This window comes from Gasterosteus aculeatus, chromosome 18 (genome assembly GCF_964276395.1).
Source record: "Gasterosteus aculeatus chromosome 18, fGasAcu3.hap1.1, whole genome shotgun sequence".
In the NCBI taxonomy this organism is placed as follows: domain Eukaryota; kingdom Metazoa; phylum Chordata; class Actinopteri; order Perciformes; family Gasterosteidae; genus Gasterosteus; species Gasterosteus aculeatus.
In genome coordinates this window covers 81173-100954 of record NC_135706.1, presented here as the reverse complement: position 1 = coordinate 100954, position 19782 = coordinate 81173, and the positions used below count along the sequence as shown (strand labels likewise).

At 42.7% G+C, this 19782-nt stretch overlaps 2 protein-coding genes and 1 long non-coding RNA gene across 4 annotated transcripts in view; 1 reads left to right on the top strand and 2 right to left on the bottom strand.

Annotated features, from left to right (window-relative positions):
• Positions 1 to 512: 512 nt before the first annotated feature.
• On the bottom strand, positions 513 to 10301 carry serinc1 (serine incorporator 1). The gene is made up of 10 exons (XM_040160896.2): positions 10149 to 10301; positions 9248 to 9409; positions 4753 to 4946; positions 4431 to 4510; positions 3702 to 3839; positions 3249 to 3418; positions 3012 to 3102; positions 2487 to 2628; positions 2149 to 2379; positions 513 to 1501 (listed from the first exon to the last, which is right to left on the bottom strand). Exons 1-10 carry the CDS (start codon positions 10185 to 10187, stop codon positions 1363 to 1365), a joined length of 1386 nt encoding a protein of 461 aa, XP_040016830.2. The 5' UTR covers positions 10188 to 10301; the 3' UTR covers positions 513 to 1362.
• LOC144389441 (uncharacterized) lies at positions 9373 to 10927 on the top strand. The gene is made up of 2 exons (XR_013453511.1): positions 9373 to 9646; positions 10216 to 10927. It is a non-coding gene; the product is annotated as an uncharacterized LOC144389441 (long non-coding RNA).
• Positions 10768 to 19782, bottom strand: part of slc35f1 (solute carrier family 35 member F1) — a 22945-nt gene continuing 13930 nt past the window's right edge. For both annotated transcript variants that reach the window (XM_040160897.2, XM_078094046.1), the window contains exon 8: positions 10768 to 13267. In XM_040160897.2, the coding sequence (XP_040016831.1) occupies positions 13034 to 13267 (234 nt within the window). In that variant the 3' untranslated portion in view covers positions 10768 to 13033. The remainder of the gene's footprint in view (positions 13268 to 19782) is intronic.

Genomic DNA, 19782 nt, shown 5'->3' with positions numbered 1-19782 from the left:
ATTTTGTATAGCCCAGAATCCTAAATTAGCATTAGGGCTTTACAGTCTGTAAACATTCAACATCCTGTCCCGAAATCCTCACATCGGCACAAAAAAAAACTCAAAGTCCCCCAAGATTAAAAAACAACTGGGAGAAACCTGCGGGAGAAGGTGTGTACAGAATGAAAGACTTAAAGAATGTACAGTATGTTCAATTCGGAAATGATTCAAATATTGAGATTAGTAAGGCAGGACCACTGAAGAAACAACCACCATCCACAGAAACTTGTGAGGGATAGCAAGATTTCGGGAAAGATGCAAAGTTGGAGATGTCTGTTTAAGATGACAGTATTAGTAATAATAATGTTTTTGAAGTTTCATCCACTTTTTAAAAAAATACCATGCAATAAGGTCTTAGAAGTTGAGACCTAATTTTAACATGATTCCAAGCCTTTCAATGTTGAAATTACGTCTAGTGCTCACTGGGTAGGGTTAGTTAAATTACACATGTCGTAGATAAAAACACTCAGCACTAATTTTCCCTTCAGTTTTATTAAACGAGTTACAATATACTTTTGCACGTCAGGTGGAACATGTTAGAATAATAGCACAGGAGACAATGTAAGAAACGACATGCAAACAGTAAACGCTACCAAACTATTTATCTATTTTTAAAGTTCAAAGAATTAAAATCAGCAATGCCTTTTGTCCTGTACGAGCTGCAGAGGACACACGCAGCCGGCAGATCTTTAATACATGACAGCAGAATACTAGAATACCGTGAGCGTGCACACACCTACACACAACCCTACACGGAGCTGCTCGTGGTCATCCGGGAGTGTTATCCATACCACACTCCGTTTGCGCTCGTGCCTCCGCCCTGCTCATACACAACTGAATCCACCTGAGGACGGCGGCAGCCCGAGCAGAACGCTCCATTTACGCGTCCCCACGAACCCTGCAGTCCGTGGAGCCAACCGTTAGACCTTGCGTCAATTGGAGCCATCACCGTCCTCACGCAAGCTTCAGTTAATGTTCACGTTCATTTGATAAGAGAAAAAACATGCAGCTTTGCCTTTATAGAAAGAAAAACAAGGGACGTATTCACAATGGCGAACGGTATGAACGGGGGTTCTTCAACAGGCTGCCGTGGAGACACCATGACTTTGCAGCAGAGGAGCCAGGCTGCAGTCAGAGCTGAGAGCAGGGATGAGCCCATAGGCCCCTAACCGGAACCATACGGTCCCCCCCGGCCCCTCTGCTGCAGAACGATGTGAATCTGGGCTAGCTAGCTACTTTTCTTTTTTTTTTGTTGACATTTTTTGGTGAAAACAAAAACACAGGTGAAGCAGAGCACGTGGGAGAGCGGTGGAGACGGCAGTTTCATTCAAAATCTCTGTTGACCAGAACCAGCGGGGCCACCAGCGTCCACACGTACAGGGCAATGCAGATCCAGCTGGAGGAGACCTTGACCCACACCGCCGGCCACTTGCTGGTCATGGCCTGGTAGTTGGAGTCAGGGCTGTGGACGAAACACAATAGCTGATTTACACTCAGCAGGCCCTCGGTCTCTGTCCGTAAAACAGACCAATGTTCTTTCACAAGAAATTTGGAATGTAACCATTTAAGAAAATAACATGATATGCAATAATCAGGTGTCCCTTACAGACCCTCATATAGTTGACACCATCCAAAAAACGAATAAATGAATTAACTAATAATTAACCCCAAAAAAAACGACACTCGTCCTGATAGCACATCTCTTGTCAAACAGCATTTGATAAGGATGCTTTAACAGTCAATTAATATTGCAATCAAACACCCGTTAGCTATGTGAGCTTATAGTGGAGTAATGTCTCTCACTCATTGGAAATTCTTTTTACTTTGTTAAAAATCAACACACAGTTGAGTTGTTGGAATTCTTTTATCTTTAAACTACAGCCACCGTTTAAAATGTAAAGTCTTGACAAAAGCCTAAACTATTCATCTTTTTTCAATGTATTCAACTTTTTTTCAATATAACTGATTATGTTTCTGAGATTTACATGGGTGGGAATGGGGCGAGTGCGGATTGGAATGTTAAGAGTGTAGAGAACCGTCAGAATCCGGTTCAAATAATATTTCTAGCTCTTCCTAATGTTGACTCTTCATTAGCTCCGCGCTGCCTACCTGTACCAGTTGGTGAGCGTCATCATGATGTAGAGCGATGCCAGGAAGAGCATGAAGTGGAAGAAGGAGTAGGAGTAGGTGACGCCGTCTCTCTCGTTGTCCACGGCTCGGCTTCTGCCGCCGCCGCCTCCCTCCTCAAAGCCGTCGGCCGCCGGCCCCTCCTCGATCAGGGCGGACTCATCGCTGGTCAGGGTGAGTTTGTTCACCTGCGTGTTGGACGAGTTGCGAATACTGATGGGGAAACCGGAGAGAGGACACTGAGAAGGTTGGCCGCCTTATCGAACGACGACGACACCACAAGGCCATAAGAGAACAACTGAAAAAACGGACTTCCTCACCTGGAGTAGAGGACACACATGAGGAAGAGGATCAAGCCCACGATGCCCTGGGCATCCCACCACTGAACCACGTGGTCCTGACCTGCGGGACTGGTGCTGTTCAGCCCGATAATACCCAGAAGGCTCGGGTTGCATTTCCTGTCTGTAAGCCACGGGAAAATATTTATGGATTATGGATTATGTATCATTTCAAAACAATAGAAGACACATAAAGCCTTCAGTGACAAAAAGTCGATGCATATACTTTAAACAAATAAGGTGATGTTAAGAGGCAGTATTTCCGTAACAGTTTCTCGTGAATCTCAACTATAAAACCAAAGCTATCTTATTAACTTTTCATCTAGTTTGTTATAGAAGAACCAGTTCCATTACAACATTTACATTCTGAGCAACTTAAAATTGATAAATCTGTTTTATCTCTGAACAGATACCAGAAGAAACATGTTTCTTTTATCCGCTAAGAGCAGCTCAGGAAGTTACGACATCACTGATATAACTGGCCTATGGAAATTCCTGAGATCCTACCAGGCTCATTGGTCATGGCGGACCAGGTCAGGTACATGGTGTACAGGGTGACCAGGGAGGACTGCAGCAAGCCAGACCGGGGCTGGGACTCCTTCACACAGAGGATAAACAGGCATTAGTGGGAAAATCAATTAAAGACCGACTCGCAAGTTAAAAAGAAGCACATGCACAATCGGGAAAGAGAACAGCACACGGCTGAATTCTGGCTTTATGTCCCATGAACGTGAAAGAGAGTACCTGGATCGGTGGCAGGATGGACAGGATGGAGGCCGCCACGCACAGGAGCATGTTGATGCTGATGAAGACCTTGTTCTCAGTGCAACTGTCGGAGTGGGTGTAGTAGACGTAGAACATGACCAGAGACACCAGAGACAACAGGTAGTTCACCGCGGTGACCGACAGCAGAGCTGTGAACACAGAATAGCAGGAATAAATGTCCTTTCTCTGAGAGCGACAGGATCATCTGAATCAATATTTGATGTAAGCCTGAATATATTCTCAACATGGTCTTTAATCTATATGTGGGTTCCCCGCACAAAAAACGACACACCGTCAAACTTAGAGACGGCTTTCAAGACTCCATTTTTCTTTGTCTTGTCTGCATCAGTGCAGCTTTTTCCTGCTTTTTCCTTTGATTCATCAAGTTGTTCTCTGTGACATAAATTGTCAAAAGAACAACTGTCACCATACCTGCGTACCAGCAGCGAGAGTTGCCCTCCTCCATCTTCTCCACCCAGGACTCGTTCCAGGAGTGGGCAAAGTCGATGAGCAACACCAGCTGGATGAGGATGAAGCAAAAGGCTCCGGCCATGCCGATGTAAAACCACACTGTGGGGAGGGCAGAATGACAACAGAAAGCAGAGTGAGGACTCAGAGCTATCTCCATTTCTTCTGTGCCAGTTGCTTGTTAGGACAGAAATGATCAACCACAATGACCTCCAGTAAAGAAATGAGTTTTTTCAGAGCTCTACTCGTTCATTGAGCCAACAAAAATAGACCTTGTCTTCTCATTTTATTCATGTTTTGTGTAAGACTCATGAGAGAAACGACAGAAAGATATATTAACATGCAAAATAATAGCACCAAAAAGAACCTTTGGTATATGCAGGCCTTTGAGCTAATTAAAGCATTTAGGAGACAACTAAAGGCTAGTTGTTTGTTGACAGTTTAGAGATACGTGGCTTTTAAACAGAACACAGTGAATACAGTGTTGTTTTCTTTCATGATGTCACACAGACCAATCTCTATAAGAACTGAAATCCACCGTCTCTAAGATTAGCCTACATTTTGTACGCATCAGCCTTCTTGATTAAGGCTATAATGCAACCAGGGATTCTTGGCATTTAACACTTGTGCAGATTGTTGAAGGGTGCGTTTCATTTCAAACGTAGATTAAAGACTACAGACTAGAACAGTTACCAGTAGTGAAGGGACCTTCTGGGATGAAGAACGATCCGATAGTGATGCCAGCAGCTGCAGCAAACTTGAAGAACCAGAAGCTGGAGGGGAGAGTTAATGTTCAGTTTACATCAGTTGCAGTCAAAAAACATCAAAACATAATTGCTGCACAGATTAGCAGCGACTCGATCAGTCTATCATCTGAGAATTGATCACATTTACACTTCGGATACTGGATTATACAATGAAGTAACCCATGAAAGGAAACATGTTATCCTTCTTGCATAATGCCGGCGGTAAGTGGTGGGTCTGTTTGCTCGCCGACGGCTGGACGCTGACTCACCCGTTGTGCAGCGCCGCTCTGGGGTCGTTGCTGCTCTTGACTTTGATCATGAGCAAGGAGAAGAGCAGGAAGAACATGGCCATACCAAAACAAACGCGGTACACTGCCTTGTAGCCGACAAGCACGTCGCAGTTCACATGTCCTTCCACACCAGGAATGGACGATCCTGTCCCGCCTTCACAGAAACCTGGAATCTAGGGAGGCACACAAGGGGACGGGAGCTGTGACTGGGAAGACGCTTCACGCAGAGCCGCTGGTTTTATGCTGCATTCACACCAAAACGCGAGTTTACTCGCCTGACTAGTTGTAGTTATTACGCTTGATTTGCATCCCGCTTTATGCGCGCCTAGAAGGGGGCGTGGCTTATCTCTGTTACTTTGTAAAGACAGTTATATATTATTTCCACTATCCACCATAGAAATAAATAACCACGATTTCTGCTCGTTATTTCTTGTGTGAATTACACATGTCATCCGTCGCCGCACACAGCTGGAATGTCACCGACTCCTCCAGGAAGTGCGTCTGGATGACTGCGGCTTCCAGCGCGGCTTCAGGCGGACCAGCAGCCGGTCTGATGACCTGATGTCTCGGCTCGGTGAGTCTCACGGACTCAGACACAAACTAACCTACAGGCGTTCAGTCTCAGCTGTGTGTGTCTCCGGTGAGCGGAAGTTTCATAAAGTGTGTTCACGCTGTGGCAGCAGGACGGCGGTGATGACGAGCGGAGCGTCTCAACGCCGATTGGCTTTTGGTGTCAACGCAGCATAAGACTTGGCTCCTAATGGGTCTTTTTAGGGTAGTCTCCCAGACTAGAAAGCCCAAGGGCATGAGGTGAACCCTTATATTAACCAAATCCTAAAGTGAGATGGAGGGTCTCATGCAATAAAATAAAATATCTAAGTTTGATAAGGTTGACCCAGATGCCTCAAAGCTTTGACTGTTGCTAATCAACTTTCCAATCGGTATTCTAATACTATTTTCATTATTATGTGCATGTAATACAGAACATTCCAAGTACTCCATACAATTAGGGATAGTAATCAGACATTATTCGTTCTGAATCACCATTAATTATTATCAGCCAGTCTCAGCGGCTGTAGCTCGAATTCATGAACCGCTGAATTGATTTGATTTAAATGTGCAGCTTTACAGACTTTACAAACTACCGCTTTCAACAGAGCCTGGTCCAATATGCTGACCAAGGCCACATTATATGTATGTAGAAATCTTGTTTGCCTCTTTTATGGACTCATGTGGGCTCCTACTATGGGCTCCGAAAATGGCACTCTTGATAAAAAGTGTAATAACTTTTTGTGGGGATAAAGGGAAACCCCTGAGTTCTATAATGTGTGACAATCAGTCTATATGTTACTGTTGAAAAATATATATCAATATTACACACAGAAAATGTCATAAACCTGCCCTAGAAATCCCATAAGGCGTTAAAATGTAGGATAAAAACATATCTTCAAATCAATTATGTGACAATGCGACGCCAGTGCTTTGTTTGGGGATTCTTGTCTTGCTGGACCTCAGTGCCGCATTTGACACCATAGACCATTGTATCCTGCTGCAGAGACTAGAACATTTGATTGGTATTAAAGGAACTGCACTCAGCTGGTTTAAATCCTACTAATCGGATCGATCCCAGTTTGTGCTTGTAAACGGTGAATCCTCGAAGACCACCAATGTTGGTCACGGAGTCCCCCAAGGTTCTGTACTTGGACCAGTTTTATATACTCTCTATATGCTTCCTAAATCATTAGAACATGTATATGTATATATTGAGATGCACCTAGGAACCTTAGACCCGCCTCTTTGGGACCGTGCTCGAGACCAGCTGAGACAAAAGCATACATTTTGTTCCTGCCATCATCCTCATTATTATTTTAAATATTAATCATATACTATTACTGTCATCATAAATCAACATTACCCTTTCCTAAAGTCTTACAGCGTGCTTTCCCTCCCCACAGGGTTCTGTGGATGGTGGTTGTCTAGGGCTGCAACTAACGATTATTTTGATAATCAATTAATCGGTCGATTATTTCTTTGATTAATCAATGAATCGGATAAAAGAATAGCATTAAAAATCTTTAATTTCCAACCCTTTATTCTAAAACAGAACTGCAAATTCACATTGCAAAAATACTTCAGAAAGTACAGGTTGCTCCTTGAACATAATACAAATCAGAAAGTTTAACAGGATGTGTTTTAACGTCAGAACTTGTTCTCTATACTACACTCAAACGCTAACCCACACTCATCCATGTTCACTTGAAGCTTATTCATTAAATTATTACCATCATTGTAGTGCAAGTTAAGTAAATGCTATGAGAGGAATTTAAAATGGCATTTATAAATAAATGAATTAGAGGCTTTTTAGTTAGCCGTACAGGTTTAATGGATGACCGTTTTTACCTACCTAGGTCATTACCTACATTTTAGGTAATGTGTTATACACGTAATTACGACTGTTCCGGGATCGCGGTCCCTTTAAATGTTCTGTTGTTGCTGATGACGTAGGGAGAATACAGGGCTGCGCCATCTTGTTTATTCATTCAGGAATCAGGAAACATTTATTGCCAAAATATGTCAAACATACAAGGAATTTGTCTTGGCGGTCGGTGCGTGACAGTAGACAGTGTGACAATAGACAACAAGACAGCAGTGCACAAGTAATACAATAAAGTAAAATGAAATTCGTTGTTGTGGAAAAATAAACGAGACACACGCTTGTGTTCTCAACTTGAGGAATTGCCTTTTATGTTCAAATGCAACTTCCACACAGTTACAATTACTGAAATTCAAATGAGTTCATTACTCTATTTTGTGAAAAATGAACACTTGCAGACAAGAAGACAAGACAGGCCTACTAGCTGCTTCTGATCTGACGTCACAGGACCTTGGTGGATACACCAATCGAATCGATCAATAAATTAAATAACTAAGCAATAAGGTACGAGAGGCTGTACTTTATCGTCCAATAATGTAACAGTTCAGGGGGGTTGTTAGGCCCAACGAGCAGCGGAGGGCTGGCAAGTAAGTAAATAGCTGCCTTTCAACAGAAAATAGTTGTAGCGACCAAATGTTGCGTATAGCATTTGAGTAGTCTAGAGAAAAAGTAGTCCCTGTACGTACATGTAAACAGCATTGGGTCCCGCATCATCCGGGACGTCAATCACATTGCTCATGACGTCCACCTAAATTGTCTGGTTGCGAAAGCTCCCATTGCCCGAAACTGATCATTTGTGGTGTTTCCGGGTTGTGTAGTGATATGGAACGCTCGGGTCAATGTGAACAGCAACTCTACATTATTGCTCAATAATGTACAAACCGTGACTCACCCCCAACCAATCAGAACGCTGGATTTCATCTACCCATATTATAGATAATATAATTATGAAGCACCTGTTGAAACAACACCCTTCAACAAAGCTAGTAGCAAAGGGCCGCAGCGCTACGGATGCTGAAGGCGCCGCTCCATGCAAACAACCACGGCTAGACACGGACTGCAGTGCAGCCGATAAGCCAGGCAGAAGATAAAGCCTAAATAAATTGATTGCTGTCGATGACATGCATCCTCTGTCAACTGTCAAGTCAGTTGCCTTCAGGCAAATTACATATACTATATGTAAGTATTATACTGAGACAGTTATTTTGTTTTAAGTTAAGAATTAAAAGGGACTTTTGTACTACTGCTTGATTTGAAGGCCTGTTGATTACAATAAATAAGTCTAAAAAATATGTTTATTGTGTTTGACTGTTCAGTACTGTTCATATTCATTAAATTTAAAAAGCAGACATAAGAGTTTAAAGTTACTTTTGATATACAGTAACTGGTAAATAATTCAACTACTATGTGTTATCGCTATCATTTTTAAAAATTGAATACTTGTTTTTTTGCGATTTAATGAAAAATCAAATCTCCAATGTTTGCTCTCTTCTCAATGAGACAAAGTAGAGGACAACACCAGTAAATAATGACCGCCCGGTTGAACTCGCTCTTACGCTTGTTTTTTTGGTCCTGGAAGGCTACGATATCTTTACTCATTTATACTTTTTCTTGTTGAAAGGCTTATTTTAAGGATTTGAAAATGGACCCGTCGTGTGATTCTTAGCAAAGCATTTCTTTAGTCAAGGACGTCTGAATACGGAATAATCTGTGATTGTTAGTTTTATTTGAAAATGACAAAGCTAATTGCCAGCCAGTACAAGTGAATCATCTCCTTTGTAATATAACTGTCCTATATAAGATACTTAACCATTGGAATGGAGCTCTGACCGTGTTTGCATTCATGTTAGTGTCCCAATAAGATACAAGTGGATCCTTTATATGTGTGACACATTTCACAATATCCAATTATTCTTGTGTCTTTACACTCAAACATCACAATAAAAGGAACCCCTGACCACCACGTTTTGCAGCTTCCAGCACTGGTGATTGGCACTGTAATAATGAATAACCCACCGTTTATCCTATTAAGTTCCATACCTTCTTGAGCTGACCCTCCATGCCGGGCATCAACATAATGCAGGCGACGCCCACTCCCAGCAGCAGGAAGAAGGCGTAGATGAGACGAGTCACCGTGGAGTTGTTCCCACCGGGGCAGCATCGGCACAGCAGGCAGGGGGCGCTGCCGCACAAACAAGGGATCTGCACACACACCGACATGGCGATTGAGTTACCGGGTCGCTCATCTGATCGGTTCTCTGCCTCCGGTCCGCCTCCACACGTCGCAACCAGCCGATACCCGAGCGCTGTTTACAGCCTCAGTGACGCAACAGCTGGCGATGACGTCACAGCACCGCCTGCTCAGTTGACATCATCGACGTGTTTTGATCACAATGTTCACCATCGTCAGAAAAACTAACAGATGTGACCAAATAGAGCGTGAGTACAGATCCGTGACGGAGCGACGGCAGCCCAACGGCCTTTGTGTATTTAGGTCAGCTGGTTGCACAACACAAGGCATGTAACTCAGCCAGTTAGCTTATACAACAACCACAACACCCAACAAGCCGTCGACGTCATTAACTTTACATTACATGTCATTTAGCTGACGCTTTTATCCAAAGCGACGTACAATATGCTTCATTCAACCATAGGGTACAAACTCAGGAGAACAAGAAACAAGAAAGTGCAATTTCCTCGAATAAGCCAATTTACAATTTGCTATAGATGAGTGACGTTAACTAATCTGTATTAACTCTGTATTAGCCTGACAGAAGATTAGCTAGCGAATGCTAACTAGCCTCGTCGTGTTTATTTACGGCCGCCGCCGTTATTGCGCAGTCACGACGCCGCTTGTCCTCAACCAGCAGCGTAACACATCCACTGCTTTCACTGACAACGGAGTCCATACAAACAACACACAGCGAGGTGTGGAACTTACCCAGCTCGCCATGGAGCACAATCCCAAAACGGCTCCCATGATGGCGGATGTTTTTCTTCTCTTCTAGTCGGTCGTCAGATGGCTGGTGCTTTCGTTCTCTCCCAGAAGATGGATGATGCGCTTCACCGGACTTCTTCTTCTTCTGGTGGAAGGTCCAGCAGCTTTACCGCCCCCCACAGGGCAACACGCTCCTTTCCATCGCACACATGTCAACCGGACGTATTCGTAGCAATCAGTAAAACAATTTAAACAAACGAAAGTAGTCTATTGGCTTTTTATAGTATTTAAAATCTAGTAAAATAGCAACAAAAGACTCTGGACCATTATTCTGTTTGACATGCAGGGCGTCGCATCAGGGGTCCTACAATAAAAGATAACTAGATTGTGGACAATAAGAAATATGCAGTTTACCTTTGGTTGCCCATGACACTTTCTTTCACTGTCTGCCATCAGTATTTCCAGAGGTTATCAGATTTTCAACACTTGGATGTAAAGCAAGTTTTTTCGGCAACATCTTCTAACTCAATATTCTGACATTTAGATGGTTCTTCCTTTTGGGATCGGAAAGCTCAGGTGTTAAAAAAAAACTATTAAAATTGGACACTGCTCACAAAGCGTGTGGGGCTGGGTGTTCTGACAAAGAAGCTTTATTTATCGATGTAAGCATATCGTAGACAGTAACCCAGATGCATTACATCCAACAGGATACAAAAGGCCATTGAAACAGGAGCATCAAGAAAGCTATCTGGAAAGTGAATAAATGAGTAAATGAGTAAACCAAACCAAGTGAACAGCTTTTTCAGTCAGTTCAATAACCCTGTTACGTCTCTCCTGTACATCGACAACAACATATATTGCTTTTTCAAACAGAGTTATGAAATAGAGGTCAAATAATACTACTAGATCTGGAGTAGACTTTTCTTTTCATTAAACTCTCACCTTTCTCATGGTGTGCATATATATACATAAATAATGTGTGTATGTATGTGTATATAAGGGTGCTTCCCTTTCACGCAGGTCCGTTGTCTGATCTGGTCCAGCTGTTTACTTTGTCTGGAAAAGTTTTTCTCTCTACAGAGTTCGGGTCGAGTCTTCTTGAAGGACGCTGCCGATGGTCGCTCGTTATGTTGTTAAAAGACGCATCGGAGACTTCCCCCAAACTCAATGCATTTTAGGACACTGAAATTATAATGTCACTCATTAACTTTATCAGTGACTGGTAACTGCTTCTTAGACCCACCGCTTTGGAACCCAGCTGAGACAAGCGGAGAGGACGTGCAGGAAAAGCATAGATTTTGCACAGATATCTTAATTTACAAATAATACCTAGTATATAATCCACGTTTCAAAAGCACAAAAACACAAATATTGACTGTTTGTAAAATATAATATAATAAACAACGAAAATGAATTAAAGCAAATTTGCTTTTGTCGCTCATGGTGGGGCCATGCCCCATTGCCCTCTGTGGACCAGCCGCCACTGCTGAGCAGTAAGAAGAACCAGTAGGTTGGATTTGAGCTGTAGGGCATCTCACCAATCTGTCTCATACAAACCAACACTAAGAGTGCCGAGGCCTTACTCATAATACATCTGAAAATGTGGAAAACACAGTTCAGTTTACAGCAGTGATTTCGTATTGTCCGAACCACAGTGAAATGGCAAAAACAATGAAAACATAACAGTAAACATCTGTTTTTTATTTGTATTTTACCTAGCAGACAGCAGTTTCCTGAGGATTATGGTTGAATATGTGAGCATATCACACCTCCATTCTGTTACTTCCTGATCACTGACTGCATCTCATCAAAGCCAAAACCAGTAACACAGCTGTTTGCTAATGGTAATTTGTTGACATTGGTTAGATTCAGCTTCTTTCTTGTTTTATGTCTTGGCTCAGGAGGAGCTTTGTCCAGGCTGAGAAAATAAATATCATCATTGTGATCATCAGGGTTGTCCAAGATTAGGAGACCAAAAAGTCTGCAATACAAATGGAATTTGGAAAACTAGGGTTTACCAGGAAGGTTGAGTTTAATAGAGTTGCCAAGTGGTTCGATAAGTTGGATTTAAGCAGGAAGGGGGCTCCATCTGTGAGCCATGTAATACAGTCTATGGAAATATTACTGGTAATATTCCTTTTAGAGCCGGTGGGTGCATTTCCATCCACAAATTTGATTGTTAAATTTCCAAATAGGGCATAAACGCCTCAGTGTATATCCAGATAACTGAACGCAAAACAATAATACGCAAGCACCCACCTCCTCCACCTGACCATACTACTCTCCGAACTTTAAATATTTACATTTTTCATCAGTTGAATGATTCATTTTCTCAAGTCAAGTTCACTTTTTCAAGTGTGAAAGTAGTCAAACTTAAATATGAGCCTACAAACATTCAGTACGTGATGGAGGATATTTACATACCAGCGTAGCTTTGAGTGATACAAGCAATGGATTAACCACCACTAACACAGTATATTTATAGAACATAAGAAATGAAATTGATACAGCTTAAACATACATATGTGAAGCACAAACATTCTTTACAGATGTAAAGAAGATGGTATCTTATTTTTACCGTATTTAATCTACTATCTATATACATGAATGAGTGTCTGCTCACAGTCTTTGACCAAAGTGAGTTTCACTCACTTGGATATTTGTTTTTACAACATTCAGTGTTAGTCTCTGAGCGGGTGGAGACTTTGTTCCCCAATAACGGTCATCAAATAATAAGCAGGACCTACCTGGATGATCATCCAGCCGCCCTGCTCAAGACACCAGGTACAGCCGGCACATTTCTCCTCTATACAACTTTGGGCAGAAACTGTAGGCTACATCTTGCCTGCCAATTCACCAGCCTGATAGACTGAATTCCCTCCGAGATCTTAGGCTACGTGTACGGGAATGTCGTCGCCTGCCTCGGGACCCAGGCTGGTGTAGGTGACGGAGGGCTCCAGGACTCCGGCGCTGAGTGGAGGCTGGTCGGCGGACAGCTGGCAGCCAGTGTTCCTGAACTGCTTGTAGACGCGCGGGTCCTGACCCACGTAGGTGGACAAGGTGCCGTAAAGGACCAGGCCCAAGATGATAATGAAGAATGACAACAAATAGAGGCCAGAGAACTGTAACACAGAGAACAACTTAAACATAGAAGCTGTATTTCTACACTTCATGCAGGCCTAATCATATTTTCTTCCTATACATCAGTGTGTAATGATCAATGACATAAAGATGTGATATCGGTGTCCTCAAGGGATCAATTCAGGGTCCTATTTCGGAATGCATTCATGATGTTCCAATAGCATCTATTGTGAACGATGTTCAACTATACTATAATCTTGTCTCTCTGCTTTAAAAACCCCAAAGTAAGCATGCAAATTAAACAGATCTGTCCTAGCCTTTGGGAGCGGTTTAAACATGAGGCCTCATTACAGAAAAGCTCTTGACTTAAGTTTCAAAGACAAGACTGTGAAGTGCAGTCCTTGGGGGGAACGTGGAATAACGAGGATACAGCAATGGGTTTCTGCCAACAGTCTTTTATTGTCCGTTTTAATCACACAAGCGTCCGGCTCCAGCTTCCTTGCCTGCCTGCCTCAGTCTCCCCGCTGTCTCCTTCTTAAGGATCACACACACACACACACACCCTGATTACTCCCACCTGAGGCCAATTATGCCTCCCCGGCACCGTTCCCCGAACCCACCGTTTATCCCTTCTCCGTCCCCTCTGCAGCTGAGCCAAACCACGCCCGCCACCACAAAGACAAATTGTATCCTATCTCAGACCTCCCACCTCAGGACAGAAGTTTGCAGGTTGTCGTAGCGCTCTGTGGTTTTTTCAGCTGTTCCGGGAAGGACTGGGAAAAGCGGAAGTGGAAATGCGGTAGGATCACTGGTTGAGCAAGTTATCTGGCGGATCTGCATAAACTGTACTGTGACTGTATATCATGTCAACTAGTTCAGATGGAGATGAAATGGATTGGACGATACCCAAAACAGATTGAAAAGGGCTTTATAAACAAGAAATAGAGGGAAAAGTTGGTCAGAGTACAGCGAGACTGGCGAGGGAAGTACGAGCAAGAAATTGAAATCTAATCAGTCGGAGAAACAGAAAACTGACAACATGGAGATTGGGCAAGGAATCGTATGGAAAGTTATTATTGAGTTTAAACAGGATGGTGGACATTACCACCCGAAACTTACTAAGGCGATTGAGAAAGAGATTGGTAAAATCATATTTGCTAGGTTTATGAGCAATAAAAGAATACTGATACATGCAACTAGCAAACAACAACAAGAAAAGATAATGAAAATGTCCTCACTTCAAGGGGAAAGAATGAAAGCACATATACCAGGAGCAATGACAAAAGTGAGAGGAGTGATCTCCGGTGTACCAGTGAGTATGTCAATGGAAGATGTCAAAAATGAGATTCAGGGAGGTAAAGTGATTGAAGCCACACGGATTAAAAGCAAATGAGATGGATCGGTTGTAGTGCAATTTGAGAAAACTCTACCTAAATCAGTGCAAATAGGATACATGAGTTACAGTGTGAGAGAGTATATTCCCAAACCCATTCGATGCTATAAATGTCAAAGAATGGGACATACAGCACAGCAATGCAAAGGAGAGATGAGGTGCGCTAGATGTGGTGGTCAGCATGAGTACGGTAAATGTGAAAAGGATACGAAGATTAAATGCTGTAACTGTGGTGGTGAGCATAGTGCTGAGCTTGGAGGATGTGAAGTACAAAGAGATAGAAAGAAATATGGTAGCAGTTACCCAAACACAAAGGCAGACTCCTGTTCATACTCAGGTTACATGTGAGCACAAATGTGAAGTTGATAAGGAAACATTGGTAGTTAAGAAGATAAACTTTGTGGTTTTCATTTGTCACACTATCAATGTTACGCCACAGTTGAAAAAGAAAAGTGATAGAATCAAGGCTATTGTGGAGGCAGCAGAAAGAATTCTTGATATAGATGTTAAAGCAGACCAGATACATGAATTGTTAACAGCACTTGGAAACGGGGAAAATACACAAAGTGAGGGTTAGAAGACTAATTATGGTAATGCACATACCACAGTGGAACGCCAGAAGTCTCATAGCTAATGGTCAAGAATTAAAAAAATATATGTATGAATTAGATGTTGTTCCAGATGTAGTATGTGTACAAGAAGCTTGGTTACAACCACATTTGGACTTTGTTATACCAGGGTTTAGTTCTATTAGATATGATAGGCCTAACAACTACGTAGGACAATAAAGTATAACAAAAAGAGAAACTGGAGAGAATTCTGTTCCACCATAGGCAGAGGAGTAAAATTAGGGGATATATGGTCTATGTTCAAGAGAATGAATGGGAAAAGGACGTCTGGTAAAATTCCAGCTTTGATAGAGAGAAGATAATAGAATCAGATAAAGGAAAGGCATAAGTGCTAGGGAGGGCCTTTGTGGCAGTACATAGTTGTGAAAACCTTAGTGACATACATAAACAGCAGAAAGAACGGGCATTAAGAGAGAATAAGGAAGTGAAGTTAAAAAAGGAGGATGGCATGTCAATACTAGATGTGGATTTTACGACATCAGAACTCAACATAGCTCTGCTGGGCACTGGATATACAGCACCCAGGCAAGAGCAATTATGTTATGCCATGTTCAGACAGTTACCAGGCGAATCATTTAAGTTAATATTAAGACTGTTCAATAAAATTTGGCGGGATGGAATAATACCACACAGTTGGAAAAGTGCAGTAATATTACCATTCAACAAGCCTGGTAAGGACCCAGCTAATCCCGATAACTATAGGCCCATAGCATTGACATCCCACTTGTGCAAATGGATGGAGAGGATCATAGTTCGTAGATTATCACATATATTGGAACAGAGAGAATTACTGACCAATATACAAAGTGGATTTAGAAAAGGGCGCTCCACAAAAGATGCTCTAGTTAGAGTAAGTAATGATGTGGAAAAGGCATTTAAAATCAAAGAACTAATGACAATTGTATATTTTGACAGAGAAAAGGCATATGATACCATGTGGAGGGAAGGTTTGCTTATTAAGATAAGTAGTATGGGTATAGGAGGAAGGTTATATAATTGGGTTATGGACTTTTTAACAGGTAGGAAAATTAAAGTTAAAGTTGGATCAGAGGTATCTACAGAATTTGATGTAGACAATGGTATTCCCGAGGGAGTGCAATTAGTCCGATACTGTTTAACATAATGATTAATGATATTTTTTCAAAAATGGATGGACGCATAAAAACAGCACTATATGCGGATGATGGGGCCATTTGGATGAGAGGAAGGAATGTGTCATACGTATTAGGTAACATAAGGAAAGCAATCAGGGAAGTAGAGCAGCTGTGCGTTGTCTGTCTCTGTATCGATCAGCTGACGGTAAGCGTGTTGCGTCACTTCCTGTTGCCAGCGTGTTTGATGTCATCGAACTTTTCACAGCTCTAGCTATACTGAGTTGACTGTAGCGTGATAATTTTCATCACAAACAGTGAATTCTTATTTATGTGAGGCTTTGTTAAACACCTCACCGTCTAGCAAATTTTCGCTCCATCGAATAGTTGCTTAGACGTTATTTAGCGTCAACGTTACTTCTATTAGCGTTAGCATTAGCTTAGCAGCTAACCTGGCGATGTCTTCCCTCCCTACCTCTCCTGCTCTTTCTTGCTCGGTGTGTCACATGTTTAGCTATTCCTCTGCCTCCCCTACGGATAACGGTACATGTAAGAAGTGTAGTGTATTTGATAAATTGGAGGCGAGGCTTAGTGAGCTAGAAGCACGGCTCCGCACCATGGAAGCTCAGTCGTTAGCCGCTGTAGTTACCCAGCCCACCCCCGTAGCCGGTGCGGCCCACATAGACGTAGCGTTCGCTCCTGCTAGCCGTCCCCCGGCAACCCCCGAGCAGCCGGGAGGCTGGGTGACTGTCCGGAGTAAGCATAAGTCTAAGTCCAAGCACACGGTTAACCACCAACCACTTCACGTTTCAAACCGCTTCTCCCCACTCAGCGACACACCCGCTGAGAAGCCAACTCTGGTGATCGGTAGCTCCATTCTGAGGAACGTGAAGAGAAACCAGGGACCATAGTTACGTGTATACCGGGGGCCAGAGCGGGCGACATTGAGTCTTATCTTTAACTGCTGGCTAAGGATAAACGTAAATACAGTAAGATTGTAATGTATGTCGGCGGCAATGACTCCCGATTACGTTGCTCGGAGGTCACTAAAGTTAATGTGGAATCGGTGTGTACATACGCTAAAACAATGTCGGACACCGTAGTTTTCTCTGGCCCTCCCAAACTGGACCCGTGACGTCATGTACAGCCGCATGTCGTCATTCCGCCGCTGGTTGTCGAGGTGGTGCCCAGTAAATAATGTGGGCTTCGTTGATCACTGGAAGACGTTTTGGGGAGAGCCTGGTCTGATTAGGAGGGACGGCATCCATCCCACTTTGGACGGAGCTGAACTTCTTTCTAAGAACCTGACCCAGTTTCTTAGTGGACTTAATCCATGACCCAGAGTTCAGACCAGGGAGCAGAGTCGCAGTCTTACACACTTCTCTGCGCTTCCATCTGAGCAGTCACTCAGCATAATGAACCCTATAGAGACCTTGTCTGCCCCACGGACACACTTATCTAAGTTAAAGGTAAACAACACACAGGAGTTGTAGTAAATAACTTAAAGTTAAAACTAATAATGCAATAGTGCAACAAAATAGGAGAATTAAAGGGGGTCTTTTGAATATCAGACCTGTCATCTAAAGCGGTTTTGGTAAATGAACTAATATCAGATCACCATGTTGATGTATTTTGTCTTACTGAAACGTGGTTGTTGAATGGGGAATATTTCTGTTTAAATGAAGCGACTCCTCCGAGTCATGTTAATACTCATATTCCCCGAGGCACAGGCCGAGGGGGGGTGGCAGCTATTTATACTCCTGCCTTTTAATAAACTTTAAACCTAAGGTGGATTATAACTCATTTGAAAGCCTGGTTTTCAGTCTTTCGCAACAGACCTGGAAAATAATCCAGCTGGTTCTCTTTGTAATAGTGTACAGGGCCCCAGGTCCCTATTCAGAATTTCTTTCTGAATTTTCACAGTTCTTAACGAGTTTGGTCCTTAAAACGGACAAGGTAATTATTGTGGGTGACTTTAACATTCATGTGGATGTCGACAACGACAGCCTTAGTACTGCATTCCTTTCATTGTTAGATTCAATTGGTTTCTGTCAGTGTGTAAATAAACCAACTCACTGTTTTAACCACACTCTCGACTTGGTTCTTGTGTATGGGATTGAGATTGAACATTTAACAATTTTTCCACAGAACCCTCTCCTGTCGGACCATTGTCTGATAACCTTTGAATTTCTACTATCAGAACCACCTCCTCCTGCCAAGGGTTTCTACAGTCGACGCTTATCGGATACCGCTGTAACCTCATTTAAAGAAGCCATTCCTTCTGCTCTAAGTTCAGTGCCCTGCCTCAAGATACAAGAAGACTCCTGTGAGAACCTCAGTCTGTCCCAGATCGATAATTTTGTCGATACTGATACAGGCTCTTTGAGAGTGGCGCTGGACGCTATTGCTCCTCTGGAAAGAAGAATAGCAACAAGAAGGAAGTCTGTGAACGTTCCACCAAATCAGAAGGATCTAGGCTAGTTTGCCAAGACAGCCTTAAAACATATAAGAAGGCTCTGCATAACGTAAGAGCATTTTATTACTCATCATTAATAGAGAAAAATAAAAACAACTCCAGGTTTCTCTTCAGCACTGTAGCCCGACTGACAGAGAGTCACAGCTCTGTCGAGCCGTGTATTCCTTTGGACCTCACTAGTAACGACTTCATGAACTTCTTCAATGATAAGTGGCATAGAGATTCAGTTTTGTTGGGTACCAGCACATGAGGGAGTTAAAGGGAACGAGATGGCAGATAGACTGGCCAAAGGGCACTGCTTAAAGCAATTATAATTACAATCCCACTAGGAAAAGGAAAAGGTAAAGCAGTGGTTAAAAGGAAAGGTCTTGAAATATGGCAGAAACGATGGGAGGAAGACTTTCCTGTCTTCCTCCCATCGTTTCTGCCAGGAGATCCTATAAAATACAAAAAAGTGTCAGTATAAAGAACTACATGGAAAATACCAGGCGTGAGGAAATTGCAATGACAAGACAAAGTGGATCACACAGGGCTGAAAGGCACATTATTTTTAATGGGGAAAAGGAATAGTGAGAACTGTGAAAACTGGGGTTAAAGAAAATGCTGAACATGTAATACTGAACTGTAAATTGAATGAAGTGGAAAGGCAGGTGCTTAAAAGTGAGGTTCAGGAGGCATGGAGGGAGTGGAATCTGGTAGGGATACTGGGATCAGAAGAAGGAATAAGAACTACAAGGAAAGCTCTAATTACCTTTTTAAAAGACTCAGGGATATGGAGTAGAATTTAAATGACATGACTATACACACTCCAGTACAGTAGGTGGCGGCATGCACCTAAATGGTGGTTGCAGTCCGCCATTAAATAGAAGAAGAAGAACCTCAGGGGTGCCCACACTTTTCCAGCTGCTTTTCAACTGACTAAGTAATGGCGATTTACAACCCCCACTCCGAGGCCGACGGGAGATGG

Bases quoted from the DNA above. Each gene is read 5' to 3' on its own strand.
- serinc1 (XM_040160896.2), bottom strand. From the start codon at position 10,187: ATGGGAGCCGTTTTGGGATTGTGCTCCATGGCGAGCTGG. The intron at 3,103-3,248 runs GTACTCTCTTTC...CTCTGTGTGAAG, and splicing joins CCATCCTGCCACCGATCCAG to GAGTCCCAGCCCCGGTCTGG. The intron at 2,380-2,486 runs GTGAGGAAGTCC...TTTCCCCATCAG, and splicing joins ATGTGTGTCCTCTACTCCAG to TATTCGCAACTCGTCCAACA.